Consider the following 14968-nt stretch of genomic DNA (forward strand, 5'->3'; position numbering starts at 1 on the left):
CAGCTACCATATAATTGAGAACACAGCAATGTGTTTTATATTTTTGTGATTCACTGAAATTCTTGCTGATTCAACATTAAGATACAATTTACTGTAGATATTAAAAAGTAGCAAAGTGTTAAAGACTCCATACTGCATAGCTTGAAAAGCAATGAGACCTGGTTATAAAAAGATCTTAATAATAGTGAGGTGGAAGTAAAGGTTGTAGCTGAGTAGCTGAGTTATTTCTGTGATGGCTGTTTGCATCTGAAAGTATTCACAGTAAACTACAAAATAAATAACTTGAAATAAAAAAATAGCACTTTGTAGGGGCTCCACTGACATTTTTTGTTGAGATACAGTCTTGTTTACGCAGAGCCTTAGACATAAATATACGTACAATAAGGCTGTATATGCGACCTGGCCACCAGTAGGGGGCGGTAATATTGAGCACTTTACAGCTAAGAAGCAGACCCCGTGATCACTATTTACGGAAGTGTATCCTCGTTTCGAATTGAAGTCTGCTCACAGGCATTTTTGTTGTGCTGTCATGCAGATATTTCTTAATTATTCAGAGCTAAATCGCTACATTGAAAAGCATTTGCTCGGGATTCATTTATCAAACGAGCTTCCGGTAACCCCGTTTGTAACACATCCTAGCTGGCAATTAGTAGCTAGCCTAAACCGGTGAGCCCACAGCCCTTTTACTTCCTCTGGTCCTACATACTTGGTCCGTTTGTAGACCGTATGAACTCTGCACAAACTGGTTTTTAGCAGGAAACTCCAGTTTTTGAAAACGTTAACTGAAGCTAACTGCTAGTTTGCTAACCTAACGTCAGCACCATGGGAGCGGAACAGAGCGGAGATGTGGAGCACAAACATTCCGATTACAGCTCATCAGGTAAGGCTGTCTGCCGTGGTGGTTTTCTCTGTTAAGGTTAGTTTTAATGAAAAGTAAACCGAGCTGAGGTTAGGATTATATGTCAAGCCACCTCCACCAACAGTCATCGGTATTACAAATCCTATTTCCGTTCACCCTCCAGTAGTAGCACCACTACTAGTAGTATACATATAATAATGAAAGTCCTGCTGTCAAATTGTGTGGGTACTGAGCTTTTTAAAAGTTACACATATTCCACATGTGCTGTGCTTCAGATTTGGTTTTCATTACATTTCTGTCGTTGCAGTGGTGCCATCTCCAGCAAAACAGAAGGCAAAGATGGATGATATTGTGGTTGTGGCTCAGGGGACTCAGTCAATGCGAAATATCCACAACGACCCAGATGTCATCAAGCTTCAGGAGATACCTACATTTCAGCCGCTTTTGAAAGGTAACGTTTAAGTCTCCGGAGTGCTGTCACGGATTTTTGTTTGGCACTTTAAGAGACTGTAAAAGAGGATCTGGGTATAGGGTTTTAGTGGCGGGTGCTCATATTAAATATGGCCAGAGTTTAAAACAAGCAGTATACCACCCGGTGTGCTGCTGCATGGTGGAGTAAACACAGGGCAAGATTGACTCATGTCCCATACCCAAGTCAGTTTTGGACCGATTTCAATTAAATGAAATAAAAATACAGTACCAGATCTTTGCATTCCTATTTACAAGGACTGATGTTGTGCCAAAAAAGTGATTTCTGTGTTTCTTATATCTTAACTTATATTGGTAAATACATGGTATGTTTATAATTACCTTAATTTTACTACATGTGTAAAGTGTAAAGTAAAGTGTGCGTGTTAGTCCCCATAGGGAAATAGTTCCTCTGCATTTAACCCATTCACCCAGTGAAGCAGCGGGCAGCCGCCAGTGCAGCGCCCAGGGAGCAGTGTGTAGGGACGGTACCTTGCTCAGGGGTACCTCAGGGTAGCCATTCAGTGGAGTCGAACCCCCGACCTTCCGATCATAGGGCCACCACTCTACCTACTGAGCTATCCCTGCCCCCTTTGTAGTTAATCTAGTTCTTTTTGGTGACCCAAAGTATGTTTAAAGAACTATAATGATATATTTGATACATGTCTCAACTCTGAATATTTTTATATATTTTATTTATTGTTTACTCTATTTAATTTGTAAAATATGTGTACACACACACACACACACACACACACACACACACACACACACACACACACGTAGAAAAATATTTAGTATACACATCCAGAAATGCATATACTATTATATATTGTACATATATTTATTAGTTTCAGATGTAGCCATTCTTGTATTTTGCTTGTTTACATTATTGTTTTTTGCACAACTCTGTTGCTTGTGAAGCTCGCACACAAGAATTTCACTCACATGTGCTGTACCAATGTACCTGCACATGTGATGTGACAATAAAAGTGATTTGATTTGATATTTGTTACAATTTCTCTCTCTTAAAGATATATAGATAGATATAGAGGTTGCACAGGTGGTCCAACTCCTCCACGTTGGTTCGTCAATACGTGCCTTTGCCAGAGGGTTTGCTGTGTTTCCCAGCACAGTCTCAAGAGCATGGAGGAGATTCCGGGAGACAGACTCTTACTCTAGGAGAACTGGACAGGGTTGTAGAAGGTCCATAACCAATCATTACTGCCAGAGCTGCAAAATAACCTCCAGCAGGCCACTGATGTGAATGTCTCTGAAAAAACAATGCGAAACATACTTCATGATGGTAGCCTGAGGGCCCAGCATGTTCTAGCGGGCCCTGTGCTTACTGCTTGGCACCGTTGGCCATTAAATACCCGAATTGGCAGGTCCATCTCGTAGTGTACCTGCTCTCATCTGTGAAAAGATGAGAGCAGGTACACTCCGAGTGCATGTGACAGCAACCTCACTCCCATTGGGTATCGGAATAAAATCCTTGGACTCACTGTCAGACCCTACGCTGGTGCACTGGGTCCTGGAAATAATTGATGTAAATAACAGAATATGCATTTAAATGCATCCGTAGCACAATATATGACCTATGTTGTATTTTTACATTTATCAAGTGGCAGCAAATCCAATTTGGTGCAATGTACACGTTAGCTGAAATACATAGACTGCATAGTGACCACAGTTTTTATTTAGTTATTTATTTTTTGCTTGATTGAAAAATAGAAAACTAAATAACTTCGCACTGCAACATTAGCTGTAAAGGCAGTGTAACAGTGTTTGGATTTCTGTGATCACCTGAGGTACGCCTTCATTACTCTCTTCAGATGTTTTGTCTGGCATCCTTCTTTTCAGTTTTCACATGTGCTGAGTTTTCATCTTGATTCCAATCAGTTCATTTTAAAATTCTGTGTAGTGGAGCTGAATGCCGCTGCAACCTATTAGCACTGTGTTAGAAGGCTGATAATGAACCAAAGTTCCTGTGTAGGCACACTCCTGAAATAGCAGCCTGCAAAGCTCTGTCACATCCTGTGCATTGCTAATTACTGTAATTACCAAGTGTTACACTGTTGTCAAGTGTTACCGTGTTCCTCCATGTTCAAGTAAGTCATTTTTTGGCTTTTCTCTCCACAGGAGTGCTGAGCGGCCAGACGTCACCCAGCAGTGTGTGTCTTGAAAGGTTGGACACCGCTCAGGTTCTGCAGCTCTGCATCCGGTACCAGGACCACCTACACCAGTGTGCTGAGGCTGTGGCTTTCGACCAGAATGCTCTTGTAAAGAGGATCAAAGAGGTAAGACTGTTTTTAAGTCCTTAAATAACTATATTAACTACATGGGATGTAAACATATTTTGTACCAGTACCATAAGCACTGCTGGCTGTTGTCACAGGCTGGCTGCTCTCTCTACAAGGGCAGATTTTTACTCCAGATTCTCTTTGTGACGCAGCACCAAAGGGATTTCCGTCTCCTCCCAGGACTGAGCCGTTTATCTCTTGCTTGTTGGGTGCATGTGTAAACCACTACACTATGGAGCCACTCACAAAGACCACAAACATGTTTAAATAAACTCAAAATATCCCAATTAAATATACAATATACAGTTAGATGGAACAAGTCTGCAGGGTGTGCACTTGCTAAATGGTAGGTGTGGAGGGTGTAAAACAGAAATCACTAAGAAAAGGTCAGGGAGAAGACCAGGTGAGGAGAATGAGGCCATTCTGCAGATTTGACCTATAGCCATATAATCTCCATTAACTCAGTTGTGGGTGGGAATAGTCTGTTTTACTTAGAAAGTTTCCTAACTGAGAGAAGTGACTCAAATGTCCACAGGGCAGCTGTATTAAGAGCTGGACAGATTCCCTAAATACTCGGGAAAGGAGCCTCTGTGCTTTCTTTATTACCTCCTTTAACTAAAGACACAGTGGAATGTTCTTAATGAATAGATAAACAGTAATGCTGAACCACAATTCAGTGCAAGCACACAGCTGCTCACAAAAACAATAAACATGTACAAGTCTGTGCATTAAAATAAAATTGGGCCTCCTTATCAATCTAAAATTGTTACATATCGTAGAAGAAAAATGAAAAGAATATAAATAAATAATCAAATTAAAAGGACATTTTGGTTTTTTTCACCTCTGTTTACTCTATATTATTATTTTTATATTATTATTATTTATATATATATTATTTATATTATTATTTTTACTCAGTTGTATATAGTATTTGTATTTGTATTCTATTTTTATCTTATTGTATATTTATTTTATTTTATTCTACTGTATATAGTATATTATTTTATTCTATTCTGTACAGCTGTGTACTGTATTTATTCTTATTGTATTCTAATTTTTGCCTCATAACTTTTGCACTGTCCACTTCCTGCTGTGACAAAACAAATTTCCCACGTGTGGGACTAATAAAGGTTATCTTATCTTATCTGTTTTTCTGCAGATGGACATGTCGGTGGAAACCTTGTTCAGTATAATGCAGGAACGCCAGAAACGGTATGCCAAGTACGCCGAGCAGATCCAGAAGGTCAACGAGATGTCCATGATCCTGAGACGCATCCAGATGGGAATCGACCAGACGGTGCCGCTGATGGAGCGCCTCAACAACATGCTGCCTGAGAGTGAACGCCTGGAGCCCTTCAGCATGAGGCCTGATGGGGAATCCGCCACCAAGTAGACTCTTGAAAATAAACACAGCTGCTTCCTACCTGAGTCTCCGTGCAACTCTCCATCCAGGAGGAACAGCAGCTCTGTCCAGCTGGAGAGAATCTAAGACTTGTAACATTTAAAGAGGCCTGCAGCTTGGCTGTGTGCGATTGCAGCTGCTTGGGTTCGTTCTCCAAGTCACAAACAATTATGTGTATTCTTTTATTTATTGCAGCCGGGTTTGCTGAACACACATGCCAGTAATCAATAGATCAGCAAATACATTTTCACACCTGCAAGCTATCCTGATCAATAACCTTCTGGGTGCATTCATAGGTACACGTGACACGTGACCCAAGGGAATCAAGCTGGGAGTTGTTGAGATGTTTTGCATGTTTTAAAGATTCTGATATGAATGTGAGCAACATAAAAACATCTAAAGCTGCTGATCTGGAGGTTTGTGGACAGCCTCCTAACACTTGCCACCTGCTCCATAATTTGTGATGCGTTAGTTTTGGATCGTTACAAATGTGTGTTTGTAATCATGATGTTTGAGTTACTTTGTCATCATATCCCATCCTGGAAGTGCTTGTGTGCATTCTTTGCAATGTTAAAATTTCATTTTGGGATATAAAGAGCAAAAAGAAGTATTATTGCATAATGAGCATCGAAATTGTGCAGTGGAAGTAAAATCAGAAATCTTGTGTACTTGGGTTTTTGTGGGAAGGGAGACCTTAAATGGATGCTTTTGCTTGAGCAGCTGTGACAAGCCTGTTCACAATCAAAATATGTGAAAAATAGAAAGTTTGGACTGTATATAGACGCTGATAGCTCAGGTTTCGTAAGGAAGGATAAAAACACGTAAATTGAGGTGGACACAAAACATTTGGATTCTGACTTCTGTTACAAAAAAGGCTTTCAGATCACTGCACCAAATGTCAGCATTAACTTTGACTGTTGGTCTGCACACCAAAGGTTTACATGCTGACCTGTTAATAAGCAGAAATGTAATAACAGTTTGCTATATTTTGATCTCTTTGGGGAAATTGATCAGGTTAACTTGATGGCTTCATCTACTGAGTAGTTGCCATGTTCGCTACCCTTACAGGGGATGGATTTGGGATTTTATGTGGTTTCATGTTCACTGCCTCTATTCTTTTTAAGAAGAGAAAGCAGAGAAAAAAGCTGTCAAGAAGACGTGCCCGTGTAACATGCTCTCAACAATTTATTTTCTATTAGGTAGAAAATAGACACTTTTTCTCTTCTTGATGCATCACTGACCTTTGTGTGTGTGTGTAAATGCCAGTAAAACTAATTTAGAAATTGGCTTTAAGGTGGCCCTGAACACTTTGCAGCAGCTGTAGTGAGGACATGTTGGTCCACTAGGTGGTGCATGTATAACACATTTCACTGGCTGAGTGTCTCATTGCCCATAAACAGCTGTTTGAGTGTGGATGTTAGGACTTGAGAGTGAATGATTGTTAGCTTGTACATGCTCACTGTCACTGTAAAAATAAATAAAACAGCTTTCTCCTGTGAGGCCACCTGTTTTTATTTTTCATTCCTTGTGTCAGAGCTTCATTTGTGGTTAGAACAGAGTTTATAACACACTGATTTATGTCATATCCTTTTTAACAGTGATGGATGCTCATGTCTAACAGCAATGAAAACCTCAAGTTAAGATTAAAGCTTAGCTGCCCTCACTGTGCAGCCCTAGTGTTTTATTTACCCTGATCAACATTTGTAGTGCTTTAGAGCGATAACATTAGTTGAATCTGTTAATCACTTTTTAAAAGGGAATGTGAAATTGTCTTAATAATTTCGAAGTTTGTTGTGTCTGATAATAAATCGACTGTACTGAAGACTGCTGATAAATTACATTAAGCACTTAAAGACACCACTTTGGACTCTAATGTCTGTTTTTCACAACTTTAATTTAATTTAATTTTTTACATTTAATCAATGATAATCCTAATCCTGCATGGGCAGGAAAGCATTAGGCAAAATAATGAATTAAGTGTTGTGAAGGCAGGAACTTCAATAATAATAATAATAATAAAAACAAAACATATGTTACACCAATCACTAACAGAGCCTGTGGCATAAATGCTCAATCGACCAGCTTTAATGGATGCTACTTCTTTCCTGTGTTTTAATATCTGACTTTTAATCTTCTTTATTGTATAAAAAATCTCAGAAACAATAACAGCTTCCAATAACCTGCTGCTTTGGAGATTTTTGATTAGTGCTGTTTCAATTTTGAGCTGGACCAAAGCTAGTGGGCGAGTGTACCCATTTCCTGTTTATATTTCTCTGAGGAAGAGAAAACATTTCTAGGAAAATGGGCAAAAGTCTGGTAATTTAGGCTCTAAGCTCACGCATTTTACCTGGGTGAAAATGCATTAATGTCAGAAATGAAAAGAGATTGGCCTGACTGCTTCGAGCTTATGAGAAGGCAAAAGTAACTCACATAGCCACTTGTTACAACTGAGGTATGCAGATGGGCTACAACAGCAGAAGACCACACTGTGTGCCACTCCTGTTAGCTAAGAACAGGAAACTGGGGCTACTTTTCACACAGTCTCACAAAAATAGAAGACTAGAAATACATTGCCTGGTTTCCAAAGGTTTCTGTTCGTCTGGACGTAACGTTTTCAGTGGGAGAAACGTTTCGTCACTCACCCAAGTGACTTCTTCAGTCTGGTTTAATTTAATGAGTCTTGATTTCTGCTGCAACATTTGGATGGTAGGGTCAGAAATGTGCATAAATGTGGTAGTGATTTCTTGGCTCTCTTTGGCCACCAACTGAGCATCAATGAAACGTCACGGCCTACATGAGTATTGTTGCTGACCATGTCCAATGCCACAAAACTCAGTTAATCTCAAACTGGTTTCTTAGACATAATAATGACCTTACTGTACGCAAAGGACGTCCACAGTCAACAGATCTCAATCCCACAGAGCACCTTTGGGATGTGGTGGAACGGGCGATTCACATCATTGATGTGCAGCCACAAATCTGTGTGCTGTCATGTTAACATAGATCATGACAGCACACAGGCAAGTGACCCCTCCCTGGGGTCACTTGCCCCTCCCTTCCTTCCCTCCCCATCTCCAGCTGCCTCCCTCTTCCCGCTCCACCACAACCACCCACACATGCAGCGCCTTGGAGTAGGGGTATGTCACCAGGGTGCAGAGGAGGCTAACCCCCCCCCCCCCCTCCCCCCCGTCCCCTTCTGGCTGCCTCTGCCTCAATTTTATCCCACAACTTAGACATTCACATTACTCACACTCTCATTACACATACATATAGGATCTTGGGGGTGGGCACGATACACGGAGTCCAAAGTACCATCAGGGTGTACACCTCACCCCTGGCGTCGTTGCCCACCTCTCAATGTTAAATACACGTAGACATTGAGGGCTAGCAGGAGGGACCATGCGCTTACCTGCTGCTCTCTGGCAGGTAGCTCCAAGCCCTCCTGGGTTTTAAATGCACCTTAGAACACACATGCATCAACATTACAATGAGCGGGTGGAGGGAGGTTTGGAGTCTTCTCTCACCCCCATTCTCTGCGACCTGCTGGAGCGGGGGGGCTAGGAGGAGGAGTTGGCCGTCCGACTGCGGTCTGGAGTGTGGAGCCTTCCTGCTGCTGCGGAGTCGGGGCGGTCTGCCTCCCCCCACCGAAGGGAAAAGGGAAACACCACCTTGGTCTGGGTGCAGTTCCCCCCTCCAGGGGCGGGGGCACCTAGACCCGGTTCGTAGAGTACGCTTGGGGAGTGTGATCGTGTGTACAGCGTCTCTTTATGTCTGTCTCCACGTTGGTTGAGTGTGGAGTAAGTGCATATGAGAGCATGAGGGTGGGAATGGATGTTTGTGTCTGTGTGTGCCTGTATGTCTGTGTCTATATGTCAGGTTGGGTGTCAGGCGCCACCTCTCTGGGGACATCTCAGGCCCTCCAAGGTTTGGAGGCCTATCTCCCCCTACCACCACTTCCCCTGCCAGTGGCGGACCCCCTCAGACATCGGTGCGTTGGTGGTTCTTTGTGTCCGGGGATGGGCGTCCAGGTACACACTGGCTCACTCCTTGGCGGCCGCTTATCGGGGCCTGGAGCCTGGGGCTCGCTCGGGCCACTTCGGAGGTGGGGTGCCCCCGGCCTCTCGGCCTGGGGCTCGGTCACTCAGGCACAGCTGGCTGCCAGCGGAGCTCACGGGCGCGTCACTGCAACTCCCCCTGGCTTCTGCTCCGCGGCTGCTGAGTGAACCCTCATCTGGGACTCTCCTCAGCTCTTTCTGGGACAGTGGCGCAGCTGCCCCTCTGTTGGTCTTCCTTGGTCTCTTGTGTTCTGGGGGCCTCTGGATGTCTGGAGTTTTGATCTCCTCCATACCTGCTTCATACCCTGGAGGACGGGGCTGTGGCCCCCCCACACCCTCTAGCAGATCATTACATGAAGGAACCTTTTTTAAAAAAAAAACAAGCGCGTCCATGCTCACAGGTGTACACACGGGTGATCACACCCACAAACTACACCCTTTTTGGCTCCTACCTCAAAGCACACTGTGTTCTGTTGATCTTATGTGCTGCACAATAATGTTTAATATTTAGTATTTACTGTCATATTCCCATATATCATTGTGATGTTGTTTATTCTATTACTCTTGTTCTGTTCTGCTTGTTTTCTTTTTTCTTTCTCAGCAGGTGATCCAGGTGATCGATAGATGCATTTTTTTTTTCTGCCCGTTCTGTTGGTTTTTGTCTTTTGCCCTTCTCCCCCGTCCCTCTTCTCAGCTGTTTCTCTTTCCCTCTTTCTTTCTCCCCTTCTTTCCCCCAGTCAAGTCTGTCCTGTATTCAGTAAGTGAAAATAAAATAAACAATAAAAGGTGAATCAAATGGACCATTATGGCAAGGCTGGGATGGTCAGTTTGGTAAAGTAAATCCGTTGGGCATCTTTCTTTGCCTTTAGACAACAATTCTGAGGGCAAAAGAGCCAAACAGGACAGGCAAAAAAAAAAAAAAAACATAGATCGAAATCTCTGAGGAATGTTTCCAGAATCTTGTTGGATCTGTGCCGCACAGAATTAAGTCAGGTCTAAAGGCAAAAGAGGATCCAACCAGATACTTGCAAGGTATACCCAATAAAGTGGCTGGTGAGTGGACAGAATGTACACTGTTACAGTGGCAGTGCCCACATTCAATCCCAAATAATGACATAAAAATATTTGCAAGGAAACTCCGTGAGCCTTAGACTACAGACTGCCCCAAACAGTTTTCCCCACTGCCAGACCTGTATGGTAAAAACACTGATTCTCTAACAGTCGAACACAGATGGGTGCATTAGAGAGCATCTTGCCCAAGGGTACTACAGCGGAAAGATGGAAGCAGGAATTCAGTTCAAATCAGTTTTATTTATATAGCGCCAAATTGCAACAACAGTTGCCTCAAGGTGAAGATGAAGATCCTAAATAAAGAGAAAACAGCCAAAACTCCATCAATCATAAGACTCAGTATTAGCACTTTGGTGACAGTGGAAAGTGAAAAATATCCCTTTTAACAGGAAGAAACCGCAGGCAGAACCAGGCTTCTGTTTATGAGCTGCAGCCAATCTAAAGAAAGATCAGAGTAACTCAAACTGCTTTTTTTCTGATAGTGAAAATCAAGGTTGAATAATAAGATAAACAGGGATTATTACAAACTTTAAATTACGACAAACTACTCTGGTAGAGTCCAAGAATAAAAATAAAGACTTTGAAATGAGAATAACAGGTTCTCTTTAGCACATGTCTGACAGTAGTTGAAGAGCATACTAAGAACAATTTCCTGACATTGTTCCTGTGTTTTGATATGGCTGTCAGCTTACTGTATTTTGTATTGACTGTGCATGTATTGTACTAAATTTTAATATGTATTTCTACTACTAAAGCATGAAAAATAGAAAGGAACAAATCTGTTGGCGCCCTTGGCTGGTCCTCAGAGTTACATAGGGTGCTGTGGTATCAACTTGCAGCTTCCTTCGTGTGTGCTTGGATGAGCAACATCACAGAAGCCTGGAAGCCTGGTGATTCCCACTGGGGTTTACACCACATACGGACCAAACTTAAAGACTAAATCAGAATCAGTGATTAAAGGATGTTGCCTCAGAAAAAGCTCGCTGCTAATGGCGAGTGGCTGGTGGTCGGGTTTTTTTTTCTTCCCCCCTTGAGCCAGTGTGGTCTGATTAGAGTTCTTGTGTATGTTGTTGAATTTTTCATCAGCGTATAAACACCCCAAACTCAATTACACCTACAAAAGGATCCTCCTCCGGCTGGATTGCTTTGAGGTGCAGAATTAGCGCAGTTCGTTGACATATGGTACATAAGGCAGAGACAACTTTTCTGTTTGAATTTAAAGTAGAACTCCTTTGATATGTTATCGCCTTTCATGTGTAAATTCAAATGGGTTAAAAAATGTCTTAAATGGCCGTGGGGGTATTGTTTGAACATTGGAACAGAAATGGAAATTGTCATTGCATTTATGCAGCAAGGAGGTGTAAAAGTTCCTCCAAGTCTTTGTAATGAAGAGCAGCTACCGACGCTCAGAGCTGGATATTAACGCCACAAGATGATACAATACGATCTGCCACCAGGAAATTCATTCTCTGAAATGAAAGAGAAATCCAATTTCCTCTGTATACTTCTCATTTGAATATAAATCAAAGGCTGGTTTGCTGCCTTTTTCCTTCCTGTTTTACCCACTTAAAATTAGAAACATAAAAATAAGTCCAGGCCTCTTATCCCCATCATCTCTCAGGTCAAAAATACGAACCGGCACTGGTTGTTTTTCTGCAATAAGAGTGGAAATTTGCCAGATAATTGTTATGTTTTATGTCTCTGTGCTCATTTAAAGAAGAAAATAATTCACAGAGTTCAGATAATTATGTGAATGACAGAAGTCATTTTATTTATCTTTCATATCTGCTTCCAACTTCTGATTGTGATTAAACTATAAATTAATTTATTTTCCAAAAAGTAAATAATAAAATAACTTTTTTAGTCCAGAGTGAAGATTGTTTTCTGTGACTGGAAACTGAATGTGCCATTTTGATGTTGGTTGCACAAGACATGAAGTAAAAGTACAGAAGCTTCCTTGGAATCTAAGACATGCATTTTCCCCTCGTAATTCCTATCCAAAGAAATAAAATAATACTGAGCTGATCAGCTGAGACTGAAAACAGTAACTGTGCAACTAATAGGAACAATTTTGTCTGTCTATTATTCTGAACAGTTAAAAATTGACTGATTATTTGATAACTAAAAAACAATATATTTGTTTGACATACTTGGGTCTGGGACCTAACAGAGCATTTCTTCTCCACCCACCAACAGGTCCCAGCAGAGGTCTGCACCTCCACGAGGACCTGCCAGAAGTTTTCCTTTCTCTCTGAGCAGACTGTGTGATTGTTGGGGTTTCCTCTCTAATATTGTAGCATCATTACTCTGCAAAATAAAACTGAGTCAGCTGTTGTTGTGAATTGGTGCTATCTAAATAAAAGTAAACTGAAGTCAGCTGAACAAGCTGCTTCTGAGGAATCTTTGTTATTTTTTAAAATGCCTTATTATTTAAACCTTTGGCCATATTTAGTATAAGGGTCCCATTGTAAACAATATATGACTGAATATAAAGAAAGACATGGCAGGTTTGCTTGGAGATGACTGTGAGATTTTTTTTCTACAAAAAAAATCATCGTCTTATCAGGTTGAAGCCATGTGGCCCAGAACTGTTGTAAATATTGTACCTGTGAGTAGTTTGAGGAAAAGCAAAGGTTGTTTTTAGACGAATGCCTGTATTGAATGTATCGACTTTCATTCTGAAGAATCAACCTACATGGTTTAAAAAGAAACTTGTAGGCAGTCCCCTCCAGTGATAGACACCCAGTGGATCCTCCCTCTTGAGTTGCAGCCAAACATTTCTGGTGTAGTAGAAAGACGAATTGTGCCTCAGACCAGATTTATCCGGGGACATCTAATAAAGCACTTTGTTGCTTCATTGCACATTTGTGCTATGAAGGACACAGAGCTGCTACAGGAGACGACATGTTTTGTCATTCACTGCTGTAGCTGCGTTCAGAAGGACATGCGCATGTTAACGAACACATTCACTCTGCTGCTGTTTAATCTCTGAAATACACGCCTAGCTGTTTGGATCTGATCTCTCAGTTTGTAAAGGAGTAATGAGCAGTAGGTGAGTAACATTAGAACCTCCTGTGACAAATATTTACCTATAGACCGCTGAAAGGGTGAAGATCTTATTAAGGCTATTTTTCTGATTATCCTGTGTAGAAGCAGTGTTGTATCTACAGTCTGGTTAGTTGTCCCAGTGACTGTTATGTCTGACCAAAGGTATTTGAGTGTACTGGTAATGGTGGATCAAACTGTTTGCTTAGATGTGCGTCACACATTCTGATGATTGAAGAAATCTCTAAATGGTTCTCCATCTGGTCACCCAGTCAACATTAGAACTGAATGGTGTACTGTAATTTCATTTTAACAGGAAGAGATAGAATATCAACCGAAAATCCAAAAAAAACCACATCACTGTTTTTGGCAAACACAGTGGTAAGATCCTAGAAAGCTGATATTCTGTTTATCTGGATGTTGTGTTTCCTGTGGGAGAAACACTGAAAATGCAACATCCAGATGAACGGAATCAACTTTCTGGGATTTGCTTACCTGAGTAATTGAGCATGAATCGAGACAGTAGTAAAATGCTTCTTGTAGTTGTTCATCAGGTTTGCACACATCTCAGGCAGAGCGTTCTCATTCTCAGTGCATAACATACCAACGATTTGTCACGTCCCGAGGCGTCTCATAGTAACGTGAAAGGTACCCTTCAGCGTCCTTATGATACGCTGCAGATTCTCAGTTGAATGCAATAGGACGCCGCTCGCAGTGGTAACACACCCTCAGCCATCTATTCCAGCCCTAACCTTAACCTTAACCTTAACCCTATCAGATAGTGTTTTCCAAAGCCATTCATGATCAGAGTGTAAAACACATTTACATGTATGGATTCTTTCCAAACGGCTCTCATTTCTCACTCTTAACTACCTGAAGCCTTTCATTGAACTACCAAATAAACACATTGCTACTCTCTTTATGTCAGACATGTGGCGACACTTCTGCTATGATTTTATTCGTATTTAACAAAATAAAAAAGCAGGCATAAGTGTACACATTCGTTTTTGACTGCTAGTGAAAACTTACAAATAACTCGCTCACTGAACTAACACAGCCAATCCCTCAACATGTTTGTACTCTGTGCTCATATTGCCTTCATATTAAATAAGTTTTTTGCTTTTTAAATAAATTATTTTAACATTGCACTCAACAACAAACAAATCCTCCCCACTTCAAGGGCCATTGCATTATATTTCTTCAAGTCAATATACGGGGCACAAGTAGGGGTGACGTGGACCACAAGTGGCCCCCAGGCTGCTAGTTTGAAACCCCTGCTCTAAATCCTTTAAGTTTCTCGGCTGCTGCTTTGCAACTCGAAGCTTCAGCTCCCTCCATGGATTTATTTGGACTGAAGTCTACAGACTGGCTAGGCCAATCCTTGACCTTTATGCATTTCTTCAGTCACTTCTCTGTTGCCTTGGTGGTATGTTTTGGGTCACTATTATGAAGGAAGACCCATCTACGACCTCTCTTCAATGTTGTGGCTAAGGGAAGGAGGCTCTCATCCAAGATTTTACAGTACATGGCCCTGTCCATTGGTCCCTCAATGTAGTGATGTTGTCCTGTACCCTTAAGAGAAAAACAGTCCCAAAACATAATGTTTCCACCGCTGTGCTTGACTGCAGGAATGGTGGTCTTTAGATCATACTCAACATTTCTCTTTTTCCAAGAGTGCTGTCACATCTTGAGCAGGGGGGCAGGACTCAAAAGCTAAACTCACGTCTACAGATTTGAAAGGTTTATTCTCGGGCAATATTAATCA

The 14968-nt window shown here is 41.5% G+C and overlaps 1 protein-coding gene across 1 annotated transcript; it reads left to right on the top strand.

Moving 5' to 3' along the window:
* The first annotated feature begins 434 nt into the window (after nucleotides 1-434).
* borcs5 (BLOC-1 related complex subunit 5) lies at nucleotides 435-6540 on the top strand. Its single transcript, XM_026175048.1, has 4 exons — nucleotides 435-880; nucleotides 1167-1310; nucleotides 3470-3627; nucleotides 4790-6540. Exons 1-4 carry the CDS (start codon nucleotides 823-825, stop codon nucleotides 5021-5023), a joined length of 594 nt encoding a protein of 197 aa, XP_026030833.1. The 5' UTR covers nucleotides 435-822; the 3' UTR covers nucleotides 5024-6540.
* The last annotated feature ends 8428 nt before the right edge of the window (nucleotides 6541-14968 follow it).

Source organism: Astatotilapia calliptera, chromosome 7 (assembly GCF_900246225.1).
Source record: "Astatotilapia calliptera chromosome 7, fAstCal1.2, whole genome shotgun sequence".
NCBI classification, from domain to species: domain Eukaryota; kingdom Metazoa; phylum Chordata; class Actinopteri; order Cichliformes; family Cichlidae; genus Astatotilapia; species Astatotilapia calliptera.

Coding starts and splice junctions, on each gene's coding strand:
- borcs5 (XM_026175048.1), top strand. CDS start 823: ATGGGAGCGGAACAGAGCGGAGATGTGGAGCACAAACATTCCGATTAC. Junction 881..1,166: donor TTCCGATTACAGCTCATCAG/GTAAGGCTGTCT, acceptor CTGTCGTTGCAG/TGGTGCCATCTCCAGCAAAA. Junction 1,311..3,469: donor ATTTCAGCCGCTTTTGAAAG/GTAACGTTTAAG, acceptor TTCTCTCCACAG/GAGTGCTGAGCGGCCAGACG.